This window comes from Perca flavescens, chromosome 16, assembly GCF_004354835.1.
Source record: "Perca flavescens isolate YP-PL-M2 chromosome 16, PFLA_1.0, whole genome shotgun sequence".
NCBI lineage: Eukaryota > Metazoa > Chordata > Actinopteri > Perciformes > Percidae > Perca > Perca flavescens.
The window spans coordinates 27,164,727-27,184,516 of record NC_041346.1 but is presented as its reverse complement, the minus strand read 5'-3'; the positions used below and the strand labels follow the sequence as shown (position 1 = coordinate 27,184,516).

Here is a 19,790-nt window from a genome sequence, read left to right as displayed (position 1 = left end):
ATACCCCCACATCATCACATACCCTTCACCATACCCCCACATCATCACATAACCTTCACCATACCTCCACATCATCACATACCCTTCACCATACCTAGAGAATGGCATGGTTTTATGTTGGTTAACCTAATAGCTAGTTTGATTTGCATTGAGAGATGATCTTATGGAAAGTATTCCATGCCAATCTCTAGGTATGGTGAAGGCTATGTGATGATGGGGGGCTATCTTAATTCCAAAGGCCAAGGGATCTTTACTTTACTACTACATTGTAGCAAAGTGTAATTTCTTCAGTGTTGTCCCATTAAAAGATATAATGAAATATTTACTAAAATGTGAGGGGTATACTCACTTTTGTGAGATACTGTATATGCATATACTGCATTCATGCTATTCATTTGCTATTTACAGCCTTCCACACATTTAAATTACCTTATTTCACTTTTTTTATGTAGCCTATATATGTATCCCTATATTTTAACTTGCACAATGTCATGTCTTGCATTTTTTTTTTTAACCTGATTTTGTTTTATACAAATTTAATTAGCATTGTTGGAGGGACCCAAAGATTTTCCGTGACGACTGCTTCTGTAATCGTTGTGCATCTGACAAAAATAACTTGAAACTTTGTTTTAAACTACAGGAAATGTGCAAAGTTCGATCTATTACTGAACGAGAGTTGTCCTAATGCCACATTCGTGCCCTAATAAGTCTACTGTTAACAGATGGCATGGTTGGAAATCACAAACAATACAAAAAAACACAAATGGAGACATAGAACATAAGATGACCGCTAAGATGGCAGTAGGCAAATGTGGTTTTTAATCAAGGAGAAGTGGAACTGCTGTGCATTCAGGAGCAAAACAAAATGTCAGAATTTTCAGTAGTATATGGTGGTAATATTTGCACTCAGTCCTTTGACTGTAAAATGCATGATCAATAACAATGTAACTCACAGAGCAGGTGGGTGTTTTCAGGAGAGTACGATGGTGTATTTTTACAATTTAAGATTAATTCTTTACACAAAGTCACATAAGTAAATGTGATGAAAAATACTGTCTTGAAGTTTGCGCAAAATACCGTGGAGCTGTGTGTGATGCGTTCATCACAGACTGTTAATACCCCTTAATGAATGACTATGAACTCTTAACTAGTGTGTGGTTACCTCTGTGAACCAATAGGGTGCAGCTACAACTAGGATTTAATTGGCTCTCCACTTTGTCAGATAATTACAAAATAAAAGTGTGTGATAACAAAGATGAGGTCGAAATTGTAATACTAGAAATCAACTAATTTGTACAATGTGTTCAACATCAAAAATCAAGTGTTTATAGTTTTTTTCTGAACAGCCAGACGGGAAGGCCGATCCTAGAGAGCAGGGAGACGTGATGGTTTAAATACGGAGATAACCGTGCTCATTTTCAGACAGACAGTCTCATCTGGAAGACATTCACAGCGATGCACTCGGTTGTTCTCATAAAATAAAAAATAAATAAAAAGTTGTGTGGAGTTCAAAGCCTGGCTCATTTCTTACCTCCACACAGCCGGCCAAACACGGTGTGAGGTGTGTGTGAATGGGAGGTTGCCGGTTTTTGAAAAGTTAGAAGAATTTGGACACAGCCTCACAACTGAAAAAGTGTGGGGAGAAGGAGTTTCCAAAGCAGGCAGATCTGTTGGTGTATACCGGGGCCTCATGGGACGCCAGTAAGCCAGCAAACACAATACCAAGACCTTGGAACATGCAGAGTAAATATTAACTACCACTGTATTTTTCCTGTTGTATAATGGCAAAGAAATGTGAGCATTTTACTTGTGTTTGTGTATTGCTTTGTAAATCTGTAACTTAACTCAATAAAAAAAAAAAAAATTAAATGTCAAAATTAATGTGCATCTCCCTTGTTTGCTCTTCATTTGTGCCCCTGTGACACCAGACCAGCCTGGGACGGATCAGGTTACTGTCATTTGCTCTTTGTCCGTGTGATTAGATTAATTGTCGACTGTTATGTTGATAATGGACTAATTGGTTTGAATACTTTTTTGTGAAAAAAGTAAATATTCTCATTCCAGCTTGTTACATGTGAATATGTTCTAGTTTCTTCTCTCCTCTGGGACAGTAAACTGAATATCTTTGAGTTGTGGGCAAAACAAGACATTTGAGGACGTCATCTTGGGCTTCGAGAAACACTCGTCCACATTTTTTTTTTTTCATCATCTTCTGACATTTTATAGACAACTAATCAATTTATCAAGAAAAGAATCAACTGAGACTAATTGTTAGTTGCAGCCCTACGTGCGTTAAGTTAACCTGCTTGCCTCTAGTTTGGAACATCATTTAACAAGTCGTATAGGTCTCAATTGTTAATGGTGTATTTAATGTACAGTAAGCACTGTAACTGATAACACAGAAAACAAACCTCCGCCAATCTAGCCATGTTCCAACTATTCTGAGCAAAGCTCTGAGTGGGTGTGTGTGCGCGCGCATAATTAATTATGTGTGTGCAGTCATCTTACAATTACCTTTAGGGATAAAGCTAAGGAGCACCCCTACTCATTTTTTATTGAAACAATTTAGCCTAGCCTTAGTTAATAATTAATAGTTTGCGGCACTATAAGCCACACAATATTAGCGCTCACAATGATTACAAATACTTGTCAAAATAAATATCAAAAGATACATGTTCTGTTTGTCTACTGTAAGCACAAATGATTACATCAAAATTACAGGCATTTCTTTTCCAAAATCCTCAAAAAAAAGAAAAGAAAATAGAATAGAATAAAATAGAAGAACAAAAGTCTGGAGAACACAAACCGGTCTGAAAAGGGCCCCTGTAGGGAAAATAAAGTGAAGAAACGTTTAAATCCCTGCACTGTCTTGCTCAGAGTCATTTCTGTCCATGACAGCCAGGTGAACAAAGTGTGAGAACAGCTTTGAAAGTCCATCAGAGGCGGGGTGCTCTGTCCATTTGTCCTTCAGTTTGCGAACAACTGTTCCATGTTTATTATTCCAGCTGGCCTTAGCTCGCCCAAGGTAGGGGAATCTACTTTTGGGCCATCGTTCTGCCTTTTTGATGAGGGAGACAACCCCCGCGGGGGGTCTGAGACAGGGAGTGCATAGTAATCCCTGCCTCTCGCCCGCCCCCCCACAGCTGGGCTCGGGTTAAGAGGGCGGAGAGAGCCAGAGTGCTCGGCCTAGCAGTTGATGGAGGCACAGTCTGCTTTGGCTTTCCCCGCCGAGCTGATTATCCTCATGAGGCAATGTCCAAACTCCTCCAGGATCATCCTCTCTGCTTCCACCTGAGGCTGTTCCGCCTTTTTGGCCTGTTCCAGTAGACACTCGCACGTTGCTTCGAGCACCTCCTTTGTTACAAACGTATATGGCATCCTGCGGGTAAAAAGAAATGCAGGTTAGAAAATACATCATCCTTCATGTTCTTCATCAGCTATCATCTGCTAACAGAGATGGCGAGTTACAGTCATGCTACACAGACTTAACTCAGTCTCATGCTAAAGTCGACTAAAAAGGAGGAATTCAAAAAAAAAATAAAATAAAAATAAAAAGAATTTGAGGAAAAATCCAACCTTTAAGGACACCAATTTTCTTTGTGAATGAATAATGTATCGTAAATACATAAATGTTCTTCCTTAAAATACAGGGGACATAAGTAAGTACACCCCTATGTTAAATTTCTATAGAGGAAGGCAGATGTTTTTATTTTTAAAGGCCAGTTATTTCATGGATCCAGGATATCATGCATCCTGAAGTTCCCTTGGCCTTTGGAATTAAAATAGCCTCACATCATCACATACCCTTCACCATATCTCACAAGTGGCATGAGGTACTTTCCATAAGATCATCTCTTAATGCAAATCAAACCAGCCATTAGGCTAACTGACATAAAACCATGCCATGTCATCATCCTTCATGTCATCAGCTATCATCGGTTAACGGAGGTGGTGAGTTACAGTCATGCTACACAGACTTAACTCCGTTAATATATCAGTTATATAATCCTAATGTACATAAATGATGATTTTAGCAATACTATTTGACTTCCCCCCAACCGGCACTTCGCGTCCGCAGACAGCTGTGGACTTGTACCGGTCACGCAGCCACGATGTTGCGGGTACTGTCCTAGATACATGCAGCCTCTTTCCTGGTGGCTTGTGCCGGTCCACAAGTCCGCAGCTGTCTGTGTAGCCAGAGGCGTCTCCACCGCTTCCACCAGCTGTGTGTCAGCCTGGCGTGCTCTGTGTGTAGGGCAGCTGATTTCACCCGCCAGACCTACAGTATATAGTGGCACGTGTCACGTAACTCTCCGCTGTGAGCACCGTCCAGCAGAGTCACGAACTTAACAGAAAAAGGGAGCTTAAAATGCAACTTGGTAGCGCAAAGTTAACAGCAGCAAGTGAACTGGTCGTTATAAGACATTTAGTGTATAGCCTATTTTTTATTCGTCATGCAAAAAACATTGACTTTATTTTTGTGTTAATATTGTTTTTAACCGTTTAACGGATTCAAAAATCGGTCAAAATTCTTACGGTCTGTTAAGCCAGCTACTCACGATCAGGGGTAAAACCGTGAGGTAGGGCACAGAGGAATCGGACCGGATTAGAACAAACATTTCGGTTCCACTTAACGTGTCGACTGAAACATTTTCCCTCGGTCGCTCCGAAACGGACGTAAAAATATCACACTTTCTCTGTAGTCTACCGTTAGCTAGCTACCGTAAATGTAGAGCTACTTTTAAAATGCCACATTATCCCTCTGGGCTCACCAAAACAGACGTAAAAGCAAATTAACCATTCACTGCACGGGATTGATAGTAAACAGATTACATCTTTGATGTCATTTTTTTCCAACACTCGGTTTAGGAATTAAAATCATTTTAAAAGTACCGGTTCAGCATCGGAATCATAAAAATCCAAATGATACCAAACCCTAACCGAGGTTAAAGTTGAAATAATTTGAAGTTTGAGCGCAGCGCTCGGCGGGAATTCTGAGCGGTGCACCAGGGGTCGCGCTTCCTCCGAGTTGTCTCCACCGCTCTCCCAACAGGAAGTTGTAGTGTAGACATCTTAACGTGCCTTAAATGCTTCCTCCGCCAGTGCTTCTGTAACTTATTGTCGTGTAGAGAAAGGGGTTACAGTACCTGCCCCCTCCACTTGAAATAACCGGCGTCGTCCGCATGAGCAGGTCGGAGATCTGCGACGACAGCTTGGTCTTAGCGGCGGTCTGCTGCTGTACCCGGACTTCTGCGGCATCAGCCAAGTGCATCAGTGTCTTCCTCTCTGGGCTCTCCTCAAAGTTCTTGCAGCCAACGCACTTACAAATGGACGAGCACATGATCTTCGCCTTCGGGGTCAAACAAAAGGAATTATACAACTATAAACAGTCAAGAAAGCGACAAACCGGGTTTAACAATTCTATAAAAACTGCCAACAACACAGTGAGAGAAAACCCACCTCGTAACACTCGCAGTAGTTCTTCAGGCAGCCGGATCGTTTGCAGTTGCAGCCTTTGCTGTGTCGACGGTCTGACTCTCCTTCTTTGCCTTTTCCAATTTTAGGTTTGAAGGCCTCTGGGTTGCGCTCCAGACACGTCTGTGAAAACACATTTCCCCCTTGATTCTTCTTTGTGGACAGGAAAGCCACTCAGTCCAATAACACATGTAGAAACCTCCACCTTACCTTTATAGCTTTTTGACGTTCCGTTTCATGTTCCAAGTTATTGAAGCAGTTATTGCAGTTACAATTGTTGCAGAACTCTCCATTTGCAAAGCAGTCACAGTATCTAGGGGGAGAAAAACAGAGCTCTACTTAGTAAAAGTGCCTTAAAAGACTGAGTTAGTCTTTATCTTACTGTTCCCCAAACAAACCGAAGAGGACTACAGTACATTGATCAGATCAGCCTATATCTACATACTTTTGTCAAAGAAATGCAACACTAGGAAAGCCAACGGTAAACAAGTCTAAACCACAGTCATACTTACAGCTTGAGACACTGCGACTTGGTGCAGTTGCAAGGTTTCCTCGGTCTTGAGGTCGATTCTGCTGTTGACAAGCTGTGAGCCATTTAATATTAGTTAGGATTTAAATTAAATCAACGCACAGTCAACAAAGCAATAATAAGCTGACTTAACCCTTGTGTTGACTTTGGGTCAAATTGACCCATTTTCAATTTTTGTTTTTTTATCAGAAAATATGGGACGTAGAAATAAGCGCTGAAAAGTCTCATTGCATTTAGTAAAATGTGTTCATTATATTCTGGACCAAGTGGGTCCAATATTAAAGACCCGATATTGAATGAGTGACCCTATATGGCTGTTACATTTATAGCAAACCGTACACATATTTGTCACTGCTCTTTACATCTCCCAAAATGTAGTCATTATTCAATAATTGAAAGAATAACTATAGTGTCACATTAGAGATTAGGAAGACCACTTTTTAAGCACAGTTAGCCTTTTGGCAAATACAAACTAAAATAGGGCTGCACGATAAAGTGTGAGTAAAATATGCAATAACTTTGTTGAATATTGCGATAATATTACTCGCAATAAATAAACAGATATCAAAGTGTACTCAGTTTGGCGTTTCTGCTGCTTTCAGTATTCTGCTAAAAGTACAACAAATTGCTTGTTGGATTTAAAACAAAAGAGGAAGTTCTTTGAACTCTTTTATAGAACAATCTATATAAACAGGACCACCTAATAAAGAATGACCGTTACAATTTAAAGTACAGTTTTCTACTGATATTTTCTTTCAAATAAAAAAAAAAAAAAAAAACCTTGAGTGTCACAGCCTCTCACAATGTGTTTATTGTGCCGGTTGATATACCGATGGCGATAAAAAAAGAAATTGTGCAGCCCTAAAAATTTAAAACAAAATATATTATATCAGTTCAAGTAGGCATGGACTTTTTCCATTAAGCCCATTTTATATTACACTACAGTTTCTCACATAGTTTTCATTTTATTTATAAAAAAAAAAAAAAAAGGATTCAGTTAGTCTGTTCCACATCTTACAAGAGGTGCCTTCATGTCCCTCCTTACCCATTGAGTGGCAATCTGGCCTGAGTCTGGATAGCAGTGGACGTGGGGTAACCAGAGCTGCTGGCGAGGGTCACAAATGGGGCCTGCTGGAGCTACAGGAGGAGAGGCAGATAACACAACACAAGCTTAAAATACACAGTAGCGAATTAAAAATTAAAAAATTAAAAAAAACACACACACACGAAAACACCACTAACCTGTGTGACATATTGTGCTGGCACGACTGCATAGCCGACGTTCCCGCCTCCTGGAGCTGGGGCCAGCACGGTGCCGGGAGGGAGGTTGGTGAAGTTGGGCTGGATCTGGGGCAGTGGAGTGGCAGGCATGATGAGGCGTTGCTGGGTCTGAGTGGTGGTTACTACGGCTGCTGATGTTAAGGGTTTAGGTGCCATCTACAGGGAATACAATCCATGAATGCAGCTCAAGAGACACTTCACATACAAAAAATGCTTGAACAAACATACTAGGGGTGCATGATATATCGACTCAATATCATTATCGCGATATCACATTGCGCAATATTATATCAAAAGTGTCGCAGTGAGTATGCAATATTTTGTGGAGCGCTGCGTCCCGTCCGTTCGCTGTGTGGCTTAGTTGTGTCCGATTTAGAGCCCGCTTGAAACGCTGTAATGATCATCATTTCGTTGGCCAGTTACCACGCCACTTGCACGTTAGTACACGTCAGTGCACGGGTCCACTACGTGACAAACACTATGGGGGTATGGAGTGTACCACATGTGTGCATATTTCGAGAGAGTGACCGTGTAAGTGAAGAAATAGACAACGGAACGAATCAGTGAAGCGAAAGAAAAGTAGTGTCCTGTTCTCTTTATTTTATTCTGTCCAACCAGTAAAACATGTCCCGTCCCCGTGAAATAAACCTTGTTTTATTTGTTATAAATCTATTTTGATGCGTTTTCCCATAACTTTTGTAATTTGACATACGTTTAAAAATATCTAAATTAATATCGATACCGCAATATTCATAATCAATATCGCAATATCACATTTTGTCAACATCGTGCAACCCTAAAACATACGCAGCATTTCCAGAATACCAAAGTTACCTGTTTGATGGTCTGTGCTGGGACGATCGGGACAGACATCCTGACTGCTCCTGTACTGACCACCATAGGTTTAGCTGTGGGACATTAACAAGCATAAGTCCCTACAGAAGAGCTTCCACAAGTGCCGTGTAGGTTGGTTACAAGAAAAAACACAGCTATCAAAGTGTCACCTGTCTGTAAAGAGCTGGTGCTGGGACCACTGGGCTGTCCCACGCTGCTCGCTGTGGTTGCCGTGACGAGGCGGACGTAGTGAAACCTGCTCCCCGGGACCTGAATCTGCTGCACATTCGGCTGGCTGGTCAGTGGGATGAGGGTCTTGAACTGAGAGCCACCGACTCCGCCCACAGCCACAGACTGCACTTGTTTGATGTTCTGAAAATGTTCAGACGCAACATGAGCGTTAAGTCAAAACGACTGGAGGGAAAATTCAACTTTGCATGAAAGGGTGTATGAGTCAGGCTAAATCTTCAAACGTCAAAGTACGTGACAGATTTCCACTTAAACGAGGCCACCTCGATGCAGGCTTCGTTAGCTCTGCCTCCTTCAGCCACGAGTGCAAAATATGAAAATAACAGTGTGAATAGAAAAGAAGTACGATTCAAATGTATGCTCTGTAAATAGGTACATCTTTAAAAACAGCACAGAAGCAATTTCTGTTTTTATGTCTTGATATCTTTCCCTAATTAAAAATTAAAGTAATAAAAACCTATTTTTTTCAAACACATTGCACCATGTATTAGGGATGGGCATTCGATTACATTTTTAGTCGATTAACAATCAACTATCAATTAATCATTAATATTTTTATATTAAAATTCATTATTTATTTAATTTCATGAATTAAAAATGCAATGAAAACACAAAAATACAGCGTGTTTTTCCTCGATGAGATCTTAATTACAAGAAGAACAACTTGTGGCAGTTATAGATATAGATTATATAGATATAATAGATATATGCGCGGTGGTGCGGTGCTCTTAAGCAGAGACCCTCGTTTGTTCCAAAATAATAAATAAAAAGAATTATATTAAATAATAACTTAACCAAAAACATAATACTTAGATCTGACAGGTTTTGTCAAAATGTAACTCAAAACTATCCAAGGCACGGGACAAAAATAACCAGTAGGCTAACTCAGACACAACTTCTGCACCAGTCTACTGAGGTGTGTTGAGAAACATAAGCATGGTGACATGATGTGGGGGTCAGACGCGACCACTACCTGGTGACAGTCAGTCCAGCCGCGTTGCCGGGACGCACGGGTACCTCCGCGCTAACTGGGCCAGCCCGGGGGACCTTATTCCGTTCTTCGTAGTGAGTTTCTACCAGTCTGGTGATGGTACGTCGTGACGAAATGTGATATGCTGGTTCCAATATCCATGTCAATGAACTTGGGTAATTTTCTGTGCTCGTTGTGCATGGCAGCCCCTCCGTGCTAACGCCGAGTTTATGAGTTTATGTTAGGTTGAGACTGAGAGCAGGATGCACCGCGGCCGCCACCGACATTAACCAGGGTCGGGTGCACTTTGTTTAGTGGTCGGCTACATCATTTGAGTCGTGGCCGTGTTGTACTCATACACGGCATCTCCGTGTTTGCAGTGAACAAAGTTTTTTTTTTTTTTTAACAAAATGGTCCCACGCCACACTCCGCCGTGTCCTCTTCATGATTACTTTTGAAATCGAAAGGAAACTCGCAGCCGTAACTGAGTATGGAGTCAAATATTGCCCCCAGGTGGTAAAATGTTTAATTGCTGCCACACTGTGAAATTCATTTAATTGCTTCAAGACTCACACGACGCAACCAGCATTAGTTTAATCGATAACAAATTAACGTGATCGACAAAATTCTTAATAAATCAATTATCGATCGTCGAGTAATCATGCCCATCCCTACCATGTATCACAGTCAATGGTAATGCACACAAAGCAAAAGACTGAAACTGTCAGGAGACTCGGCTACAAACAAACAAAAAACAGATAAATCTGTGTTTTTCACTTACATGTTTCATTATGATGCTTTATGGTGCAAACTGTTTAGTTAAAATGTATTAGCCATAGCGTGGCACTGTGTTTATGGCTGTTGACGAGTCTTAAACTTACAAGTAGAGGCAATACAATTAGGCAATCGATCGACACAACATTTTTCTGCAGCGATTTTGATAATCAGTCATTTAAGCCAAACATACTCTGGATCCCGCATCTCAGTTGTGAGGATCTGCTGCTCTTTAATTGTCAACAGAATATATAAAAACAAGCAATATAAAGACAACCTTTCCCTGACATTTTTTAGACCAGATTTTTATTATTTAACTCAAGTTATTTGCATTTCTACTTCTTAACACACTTGTATTGTGACACACTGCACATTCTGAGAGAGCAGACGGTGTGCTGTCTTTCCTACATTAGAGTGACCGTGGTACGGCAGTGCAGGAGCAGTTGTTTTTTTAAAAGTATCCTCACTGACAAACAGCGAGCAGGTCGATCTCACCTGTGTTGTGTTTTGGCTGGTGGCCACCTTGACTGGAGATGCACATGTGGACTGCTGGACTGTGAGGATCTGCTGGCCGAGTGCTACATTCACAGGCAGCGCCACTGACTTCTGAGTGGCATTGGAGGTCGGGGAAGCAACAGATACCACCGTCACCTGGCAGAGACAGACAGACAACGAGAATGCAGCCTGATCAGTCCCAAACTACTGACCTGATCAAAATATTAATATTCTCTCACTAATATTAATATTTGGCCCACACATATCAATAACAACCTTAAAGTTCGGGGTGTTGTGTAATGCATAAAGCCACAGGTGACTGCTAATTGAGTTCTCAAGCAGACAAGAATCAATGCTGCATGTGCTGACAGAAACTGAATGAAAACACTGCTGAAAAGTAGCCTTAAGGCGATATTTTGACCTGGCAAACACAGGTGTATACAATAACATTAATGATTGCTGTGTTCCATGCTCTGGGGTTGTGCATACTGGCTGCCCGACATCGTTAAGGTTATTCATGACACCTGTACTTTCTCTGCCACAAGTCAAAATAAGCTCGTTCGAGATGAGCTGCGCCTCGCCTGTAAAGTGGACGAGAGCAGGCAGCAGCAGCCGGGGGGCGGTGACAAAAAGCCGCGGTAGAGTCGGACAGTTTCCAGCAGCCTTCAGGCTGAACAGGAAGTCACAGAAACACTCGCCTCCTGTTAGGTCCGATTCCGATTGAATAAGATGTTATCAGACCCATATATCAGCTTGTAGCAGTCTCCAGTTGTTTTTCTTAAGACAGAGTAGCTGTCAAAATGCTCTACATGTGATCTGTTGCTGATGTTGATAAACAACAGACTGTAGACGATCCACAATCTGAAGGGATTTAGTCTCTCTGACTTCTAAACGTCAACTAAAAGTCAAGACAAAAAGCAATTAAAATCCCTCCAATTCAAAAACAATAAAAAGTTTATATAAAAAAACGGCATCACGTTGAGTCGATTCTGAACCAATCAGCTGAGAGGCAGGCGTTTCCCGCCTGGGTCTTTCAGTCGGTGGAGAGCAACTGCGCCGCCTGCCTCTCAAACCTGTGGCCGCCTCGATCTCGTGAGGTTATCGTTGCCCGCGTGTGCATGGTCGATTCTGCCCAGACCTGGCTCATCTCGTACGAGCCAATTGTTACAACCATCTTGACCATTTGAATTAATTTATTAAACTATGTACGAAACACTACACCAACATAACAGGAAAGACAGTGAAAACTAATCCGTTATAAATTTACCTTGCTGGGAGTCTTAAGGGGCGAGATAGCAATCTTTTTGCCGGAGATACTTTGTAAACTAGTGTTGATGGACTCAGACAGAGTGATCGTCCTCGGGGGCATCACTGGGGAATTCTGTGTGAGGGCCCGTCCTATGACCACATGGAACAAGATTTGAGAAAACATGTCTTTACAACTGAAAGGGCATTAGAAAAGACATAAAAACTGTGGAGTCTTGACGTTACTGACAAAACAAACCAGCAGTGGAACTCTTAATGCATATAAACTTACCCGCAATAACAGGAGACACTGTTGTCTGAGGACTCAGACCTTTGCTGTTAACCGTTTTTGTGATGATAAACTTTATCGGCGCAGCGGAGGATGTCGGTGTTTTCTTAGCAATCTGTGGAGATATTCAGAAAGATGGATTCTATTCACAGTTGAGTTTTTAATTAACACAATTCATGTACAGTGAAGTGATGTATAGTTAAATCTTAAATTACAGCTCCTAGTATCTTCTAGCTTGTTTTGTTGAGTTTTCTTTCATCTTGTTGATTTAAATATCAGCGTTTTCTCTATGTTGATTTTGTAGTGGCGGCCCGCCACGGCAAAATATCTGCCACCACAGTATCAGAAACAGGGCTGTACAAAAAAAATGTAGTCGCGGTTGCCTTTTAGATCCTGCTGACATAATGCACGCTCCCGCTGACATTGCAATTTAACAACCAGTAGAACTATTCAGAGGTTATTGGGCCTGTCCAATTTAACTCCACATAGTGTTGTGTTGATGGAGTTTATGGTCAAAACGTTCGCTTTCTCCCGAGTCGACTATTAAACGAACAGCTCCACCAAAAACGTCACGGCGGTGGGTCCGTTCTAAGTGTAGACCTGTATGATGTTAAGTGCCCTATAGTTCCTCAAAAAATACAGTTCAATCACAACTGAAAATATGCCTCATTGTTTGTGCGTGAATAGAGGTGAATAAATATTTGTTTGTGTTACAGTGAAGCGTCAGTTCCGTTTCATACGTAAAACATTTGGCGGCGGGGCACAGGGCGCGGGGTTGTTGTTCGGAGACACCTGCCCTCACGGCTGGGAAAAAATAAAAAATAAATAAATAATCCTAAAAGGAAACACTGAATATGCATACTTAACTGAGCCCAATAATTTAATCTAATCAATTATTTGTTTGGTCTATATAATGTCAGAAAATGGTGAAAAGAGTCAATCAGTGTTTTCCAAAGATGTTCAGTCTAAGGTCACAGAGGAGAGAAAAAAATATTCACATTCAAGAAGTTGGAATCCGAGAACTTAAGACTTCTTTTCTTAAAAAAATGACCCAAACGTGGCCGGGTTGGGTCAGTGGTAGAGCAGGCGCACATATACTGAGAGGTTTATGCCGCGACGCAGAGGTCCAGGGTTCGAATCCGACCTGAGACAACTATTTCCTGCATATCTTCCCCCTCTCTCTCCCCTTTCTCACCTAGCTGTCCTGTGAAAAATTAAAAAGGCAGAAAAGCACAAAAAACTAATCTTTAAAAAAAAAAAAAAAAAAAAAAAAAAAAAAGTCAAATCGATTATCAAAATACTTTGCGCACAATTTAATGGTTGACAACTAATCAATTAACCTTTGCAGCTCTAATTTCCAGTGTGTGGTAGGTAGGTAAGTAATATCTGATCCACTAAATAAATAACAATGAACTGGATCGTATCAGCACAAGTGTATCAGATCCGTGCATTGCTAATTTCTCTGCCTGACTTCAAAGGAGATTAATGAATATTCATGGCATGGGATACTGATGGCCGTCACAATTTGTGGTCAAACAGCTACGACTGCCTGATGGTCACTCAAGATTTATGATACCTAGGCAAATGTATATACCTCAAATACCCCCCTCTTAATATTAACAACAGAGCTGCAACTAACGATTATTTTTTATTAATCTGTTGATTATTCTCCAATAATTGATTAGTTGTTTGGTTTATAAAATGTCAGAAAATGGGAGAGTATGTTCATCTTTGCAGCTTTAATTAAACTCAGGAGTGTACTTGTGCCTTGAAAAAACATATGGAAACAGACAGAACTCTACACAAATAGTGAAAAGGCCCTTTAGCACAATTTATAACATAGTACTCAGTATTAAGAATAACTAACTTTGATTTATTTCATGTATTAACTTTGACCTTAGTTGTACATATTCTCAGATTTATGCTTTGACAAAATCAGCATTATTGCTTTATTTTAATACCTTTCTGAACTTGACTGTCCAGCTCTTGTTTACAATTTGTACATTGTTATGCATGTATCAAAATATAGCTAGTTTTGTCTTTTGTTCATCATCTAAAAAACTCTATGTGTCATATTGCCACAATTAAAAAAAGTAAACATAAGATAGTCGATTGTTTTTCAATCTGACTGACAGGCCTCTGACTACAGACAGTAGACAAAAATAACAGAGAAGCAAACACTGGACGAGAAGTTGTTTGTCTAGTTTCCTCACTGAGGTTACACGTCTTTTGCTCCTCTCTCTTCTCCAACACCAAATCTGTGCTTTGAGTAAGAAACTCAGATGCAAATAAGTTTTATTTTTTTTACTTTCTGATCTACCTACCCCCAGCAGGAGAGCCAGGAAAAAAAAGCCAATAAAAAAAATATATATATATATATATATATATATATATATATATATATATATATATATATATATATATATATATATATATATATATATATATATATATATATATACACACACACACACACACACGCACACACAGTCTCAACTCTTGGTGTTATCTTTGGGCATCAAAGCCCACATTAATGTCTACTCGTTGGAACAGCTGTTGGATGGAGAAAAAAAAAATGAAATCCAGTCTAAAAAAGCCTGTCATGTCTTATTACAATGCTTTCTAGCTTTGTTAACCATGTGTTCAATCGTATTGCTAAAATTTGCATATTAATTTAACACTAATGTGTGGCAAAATATGAGATGCTTACACAATTAAATTGTCAAATAATATCAACATCAATTTGTTCAAATATGGCACTTTAACACAAAACAATGTTACCTGTAAGGTCTTCAGCTGCTGGGCCTGTAACGTGGTCATCTGGTTGCCAGCACTCCCCATCATTGGCTTCAGCTCCGACCTCCCACCAATAGTCACCACTTTAAACTGTGGAGCTTGAGATTTGGGGTCTCCTGACATCTGTGAAATGCCAGGCTTGCTGCCTGTGTGGGGTAACTGCAGCACTATAGGTTGCCCCGACTTTCCTATTGCTGTAACCAAAAGTTTTTGTCCTTCCTGCTTGATGACCTGCGGTTGAGTACCTGCCGACTTTGCTGCTTCTGTGGCTTGAGACGAGGCCACCTTGTTGAGAATGATCTGGTGGTTTGCAGCAGAGATGGTAAACGGAGCCGTTAACTTCTGTAATCCACCTGTAGAGATACTAGTCCCAGTCAAACTATCTGTAGTTTTGGTAGCGGCTATGGAAGTAGCCATCCCTGGTTTGAGGGTAAGAAGGGATGACGATGTAGTGGAAATTGACATCGGAAGCTGACTTCCGGAGCTGACGCCGAGTATGGTGTCTGTGGCGGTGGACGTGGTGAGAGCCTGAGTGTGTTCTGTTGAAGTGACATTTGAACAGAGGCTCAAATTTTCTGAAGCCGCGGGTGTATCCGTTTCCATCGGGACCGGTGTGTCATCGTTGGGCTCTGACTGGACCGAGGTGCTGTCGGGTTGGGAGTGAGGGATGTCCTCTATGGCCTCAGTATCCATGATCTCATCAGGAAGGAGGCTGTTGAGATCTGGCGACACCACATCCATGCTGGCAAAGTCTCAGCTCTCTGTTAATCAAGGAAGAACAATGCGATAAATATTCATTGAGGCTGTAAAAGGTTTCAAAGATGCACATTTTTGAACTGAAGAAGACATACTTTAATTAATTACATGTTTACACTCCGTTGGTGTTACACAATACACACAGGCCTGAGATGCATACACAGACAGTACCTTTTACATGCACCCACATATAATTGTAGCTAAATACATTGAAAGCAGGGTTCAAAATGAACTTTTTCATCCACCAGCAAAATAGCTGGTTAATGTTCAAATTTTAACTGCCACTTAATAGATTACCATTGTTTTTTGGGAGAGCTGATGAGTGAGACAAATCTACCAGCCACTTGCAGGTTTTACCAGCATGTGGATGGTGCTCATGTTTAACCCTGATTGGAAGCTTTTTAAAAAACATCTCTTCTTTGTGTTTAATCCTTAAAGTCAATCAATTATTTTAACCGGATTTAGGACGTATGCATTTACTGTACTAGATGCATCATGATGCCTGATGCACACTCCATATCACAGACTATATGTTGATTACTTTACACTTGGTGATTGCATTTAAATTGCAATAAACAAATTGTACTATTAAAAAAATGCACACTATTAATTGATGGTTTATTGCTTTACATACTTAACAAATATGCGTAACTGGACAACAATGCAGTGTGCTTGCAAAAAGCTTTGCAAAGAAAAATAATAATTTTATAAATAATTGCTAAACAAGCAAGGCAATTAAAGCTAGCGAGTTAGCCGTATTCACAGCAAAATGCTATGGTATGATAACTTTATGCAGCTACCCGTTTATTAATTTTCAGTAATCGCGTGAGATGTAATCAATGGAGAGGTGCACATGAGCCACGTTTGAGTTCCCCTCATTTTTGACACAGCCTGACAGCTGATGCTGGGTTCGCTAGGCCGCAGCGATCATCTCAGGCGTATCTTTGTCCTGCAGCACTCTCCTCAACATTAATCCACTAGAACGCACATATGAACCCTACCCTCCCCATACCAAAATACTCACACACAGCTAACTGCTCTTTGTTTTCGCGTCCCTCGGATGAAAGTGACCAAAAGAAACTGAGCTGCGCTGCACTCATTTATGTTAAAACACCCACAGAAGTGGTCCCAGTTGGGGCAAAGGGTTAGGGAAAAAAGCGACAAGCTGGTTGCGTTACTATTTCAGGCCGGGGTTGGATTTCGAAAGATCCGCCATTTTTACCTCGTCATCAACTCTGTTAGCTCTCTGGCTAACACTAAGCTATTGAGAATGAGGGAATCTATTGATTATTTGCATTAAGTTAAACAACTTATCCACAACAAAATACAACAGCCAAAATACACGAGAGCTGAAGATGATACTTGCTGGTAACTGTGGGCTTTTAGCAAGTAACAAACTCTTTTAGCAGACTCTGACAACGTAAACAATGCTAGCCTTCTATAATTCCTCCTGTCACTTGAGACGTCCATCTGAATTACAACATTTTAGGTCCGACGATGCACTTCATAGAATTGCACCTAGAAATCTATAGGTAACCGAACGGCATGTATAGCCTGTGTTTTATAGGCTATTTGTCACGCTAGCGTGGCCTAACCAGTTATCAATTACACATTTTAGTCCTATTTTTTACCCAACACTTACAAGATCAGTTTCGAAACCAGAGTAACGTGAGATATAATCTGTATGGTTTAGTGCACGGTGTGCACAAATATTGATCAGGGATGTGCAAAACTCCACAAGTATGTATCATATGTGTAATGCTATAACGTTAGGGATAATATAATATGAGCTTTACTAGTAATATGGAAACGGGTGGACGCAAAGGTAAAAACGTTAACTTGTGCTCTTGTAATGTTTTAACAGTATTCCCAGAAGGGACCGTTTTTTGTGGTATTGTATTATGGTTATAAAGTCCCTTTTGATATTGTGCAGAAGTCGCTTTACTACCCCATTAAAACTACTGTCAATACGCGTCTCATGTTTTTTTTACTTTTCTTTTGCGGACGCAGTAACATAGCATGATTTTTGCACCATATCTGTCATTAAATTGTCTGTTAGTACACGCCAAACTTTCTGTCAGTACACACAACGCTGTAATGGATCAGTTCCAGGGAATATCCTGGCCCGTGTGCTCTTCATTTGTGTTTAACCATGGCTATCATCTTCATAATCAGCCTCATCAAACCAGACCAGCGGGCAGGACAACTGTACTAGCAAACTTGCTGAGCTTGCTAACCCAAGCTAGCTAGCACAACATTATATCTCAACATTGAGCACACTCCTAAAGTGCGCGGCTTTCTACTGGATGCATTGTAGCAAACCCAGGAATGGGTCAACATATAGTAACGCTTACCCAAGATTTTGACGCTGGGCAACGTTTCCAGATAAAACGAGGAAAGGAAAAGGCGATTGTTCAAAATACCGCGCCTAGCGCCATTCCTCCCTGACATTTCACAAGTCGACCACGCCCTCCGCGTGCTACGTCACGGTTACGTCATTCTTAAAGGTACAGCGCAGCTTCACCAACAATATGATGCTTTTTTTTTTTTTACAGAAGCTTTTAAAAACCACAATTTTAGTAATTTATGTATGCATATTTAGGCACAATTATACATTTATTTACATAGCAACTAATGACATTAAAAAAACAAAGTTCTAAACAAATACAAGTACACAGGCACGGCCCCCAATATCATACAGAGAACAACAACATGCACACTGTCTGAAGATCAATATGCATTAAATTCTAATTTTATTAAATTTAATAAATACAAATTAAATCTCAGTGGCTTACGTAGTAGAAGTAAATTCTACAAATATAGCAACATAAATAAGAATAAGAAGGAAAGCAACCATGTTTAAATAAAAAGCATATCTTAATTGTAAATGTATTATTATTTGTAAATCAGGGTTGTATTGTGATTTGAACTCACATTTGATTTAAAGACAATTGTTTTTTATTAAAACAACAATTAAACAAGGTCAGCATTGTAGTTTTCCCAGGATAAGACTTTTGCCAAGCAGTCATCTTTATAACTCATTGAAACACATATGCACATGCATTTGGCAGAGTTGATTTTGTGCACTGCAATACGCATCAAATGGTGTTTCCAGCACATATTTTATTTACAGCTACTTTGGCTAGATTTGAAACCAATGACATTAATCTCTGGGAATGTAAAAATCTAATTATAAATCACATGGTGTAACTGTCTGAATCACCGTCACTATATTTTGCCTGCAGCCACAGGAACCATTTATTAATCAATATTAATTTATAAAACACAAACATGCGTTCCCAAATGTTACATGCGCCACTAAATATTACGTTTGTTTCTGTTGAAGGTGTTTCAGACTACCTCTATGTATCCGAAATAATACAGCATTTAACCTACCATAGTTTTTGCTACAAGGGCCCCTGGTGGAATGTAAGTAAGTACATTTACTCAAGTACCGTAGGCTACTTAAGTACAATTTTGGTTAAGTAAATTCATACTGAGGCAAGTATTGCACTTTTCATTCCATACATTTATTTGACAACACGTGTTACTAGTTACTCTGCAGAGTCAGAATATATAAATCAAAATAATAAATTATGATATATTATTATAGGTTAAGATACCCAGCAAGATATAGAGTAAAATTAGCTCCACCTTTACCAGCTGCGATATTAAAAATGATGTGCACGTGAATGCACCACTAGCCTAATTATAATTCAACAATATAACATAATTCAGAAATTGGCAATTCCGCACAATGAGTAGTAATTTTACTTTTGGAACTTCAAGTAAATGTTGATGCTAGTAATACGTTTGTAGTTTACGGTAAGTCAAGTTTTGAACGCAGGACTTTACTTGGCTTCGTTTCGGTTCGTCTCTGTTGGTTGTTCGCTGTCGGCTCGGCTGGAGGACCGATCGAGCTTCGCGCTCTGTGGGACCCGGAGACCGGAAGGCTCGCTCCGCTCTTGGCAGAGGAAGCCGGAGTTGTTGACCCTTCGACAGGCGACAATGGCGACCGACGTGAGGCAGGAGCTTGCACAGCTGATGAATTCAACTGGATCTCATAAAGATCTGGCTGCCAAGTATGTATCGCTAAT

At 40.3% G+C, this 19,790-nt stretch overlaps 2 protein-coding genes across 5 annotated transcripts in view; one reads left to right on the top strand and one right to left on the bottom strand.

The window, feature by feature from the left end:
• Positions 1 to 3,126: 3,126 nt before the first annotated feature.
• On the bottom strand, positions 3,127 to 19,733 carry lin54 (lin-54 DREAM MuvB core complex component). 3 transcript variants are annotated; one of them, XM_028600858.1, is made up of 14 exons: positions 19,549 to 19,733; positions 14,923 to 15,698; positions 12,145 to 12,256; positions 11,875 to 12,005; positions 10,608 to 10,763; positions 8,290 to 8,491; positions 8,120 to 8,193; positions 7,247 to 7,441; positions 7,050 to 7,141; positions 5,988 to 6,059; positions 5,686 to 5,788; positions 5,461 to 5,598; positions 5,148 to 5,350; positions 3,127 to 3,379 (listed from the first exon to the last, which is right to left on the bottom strand). In XM_028600858.1, exons 2-14 carry the CDS (start codon positions 15,676 to 15,678, stop codon positions 3,187 to 3,189), a joined length of 2,427 nt encoding a protein of 808 aa, XP_028456659.1. In that variant the 5' UTR covers positions 15,679 to 15,698; positions 19,549 to 19,733; the 3' UTR covers positions 3,127 to 3,186. The 3 variants fall into 3 exon arrangements, with proteins under 3 accessions (XP_028456659.1, XP_028456658.1, XP_028456660.1); XM_028600857.1 differs by lacking the exon at positions 19,549 to 19,733 and adding an exon at positions 18,048 to 18,170; XM_028600859.1 differs by lacking the exon at positions 19,549 to 19,733 and adding an exon at positions 16,718 to 16,835.
• Positions 19,374 to 19,790, top strand: part of cops4 (COP9 constitutive photomorphogenic homolog subunit 4 (Arabidopsis)) — a 26,633-nt gene continuing 26,216 nt past the window's right edge. Inside the window, exon 1 of one of the 2 annotated variants that reach the window (XM_028600861.1) lies at positions 19,374 to 19,775. In XM_028600861.1, coding sequence (XP_028456662.1) covers positions 19,702 to 19,775 — 74 coding nt within the window. In that variant the 5' untranslated portion in view covers positions 19,374 to 19,701. The remainder of the gene's footprint in view (positions 19,776 to 19,790) is intronic. The other variant, XM_028600860.1, reaches the window with a different exon arrangement.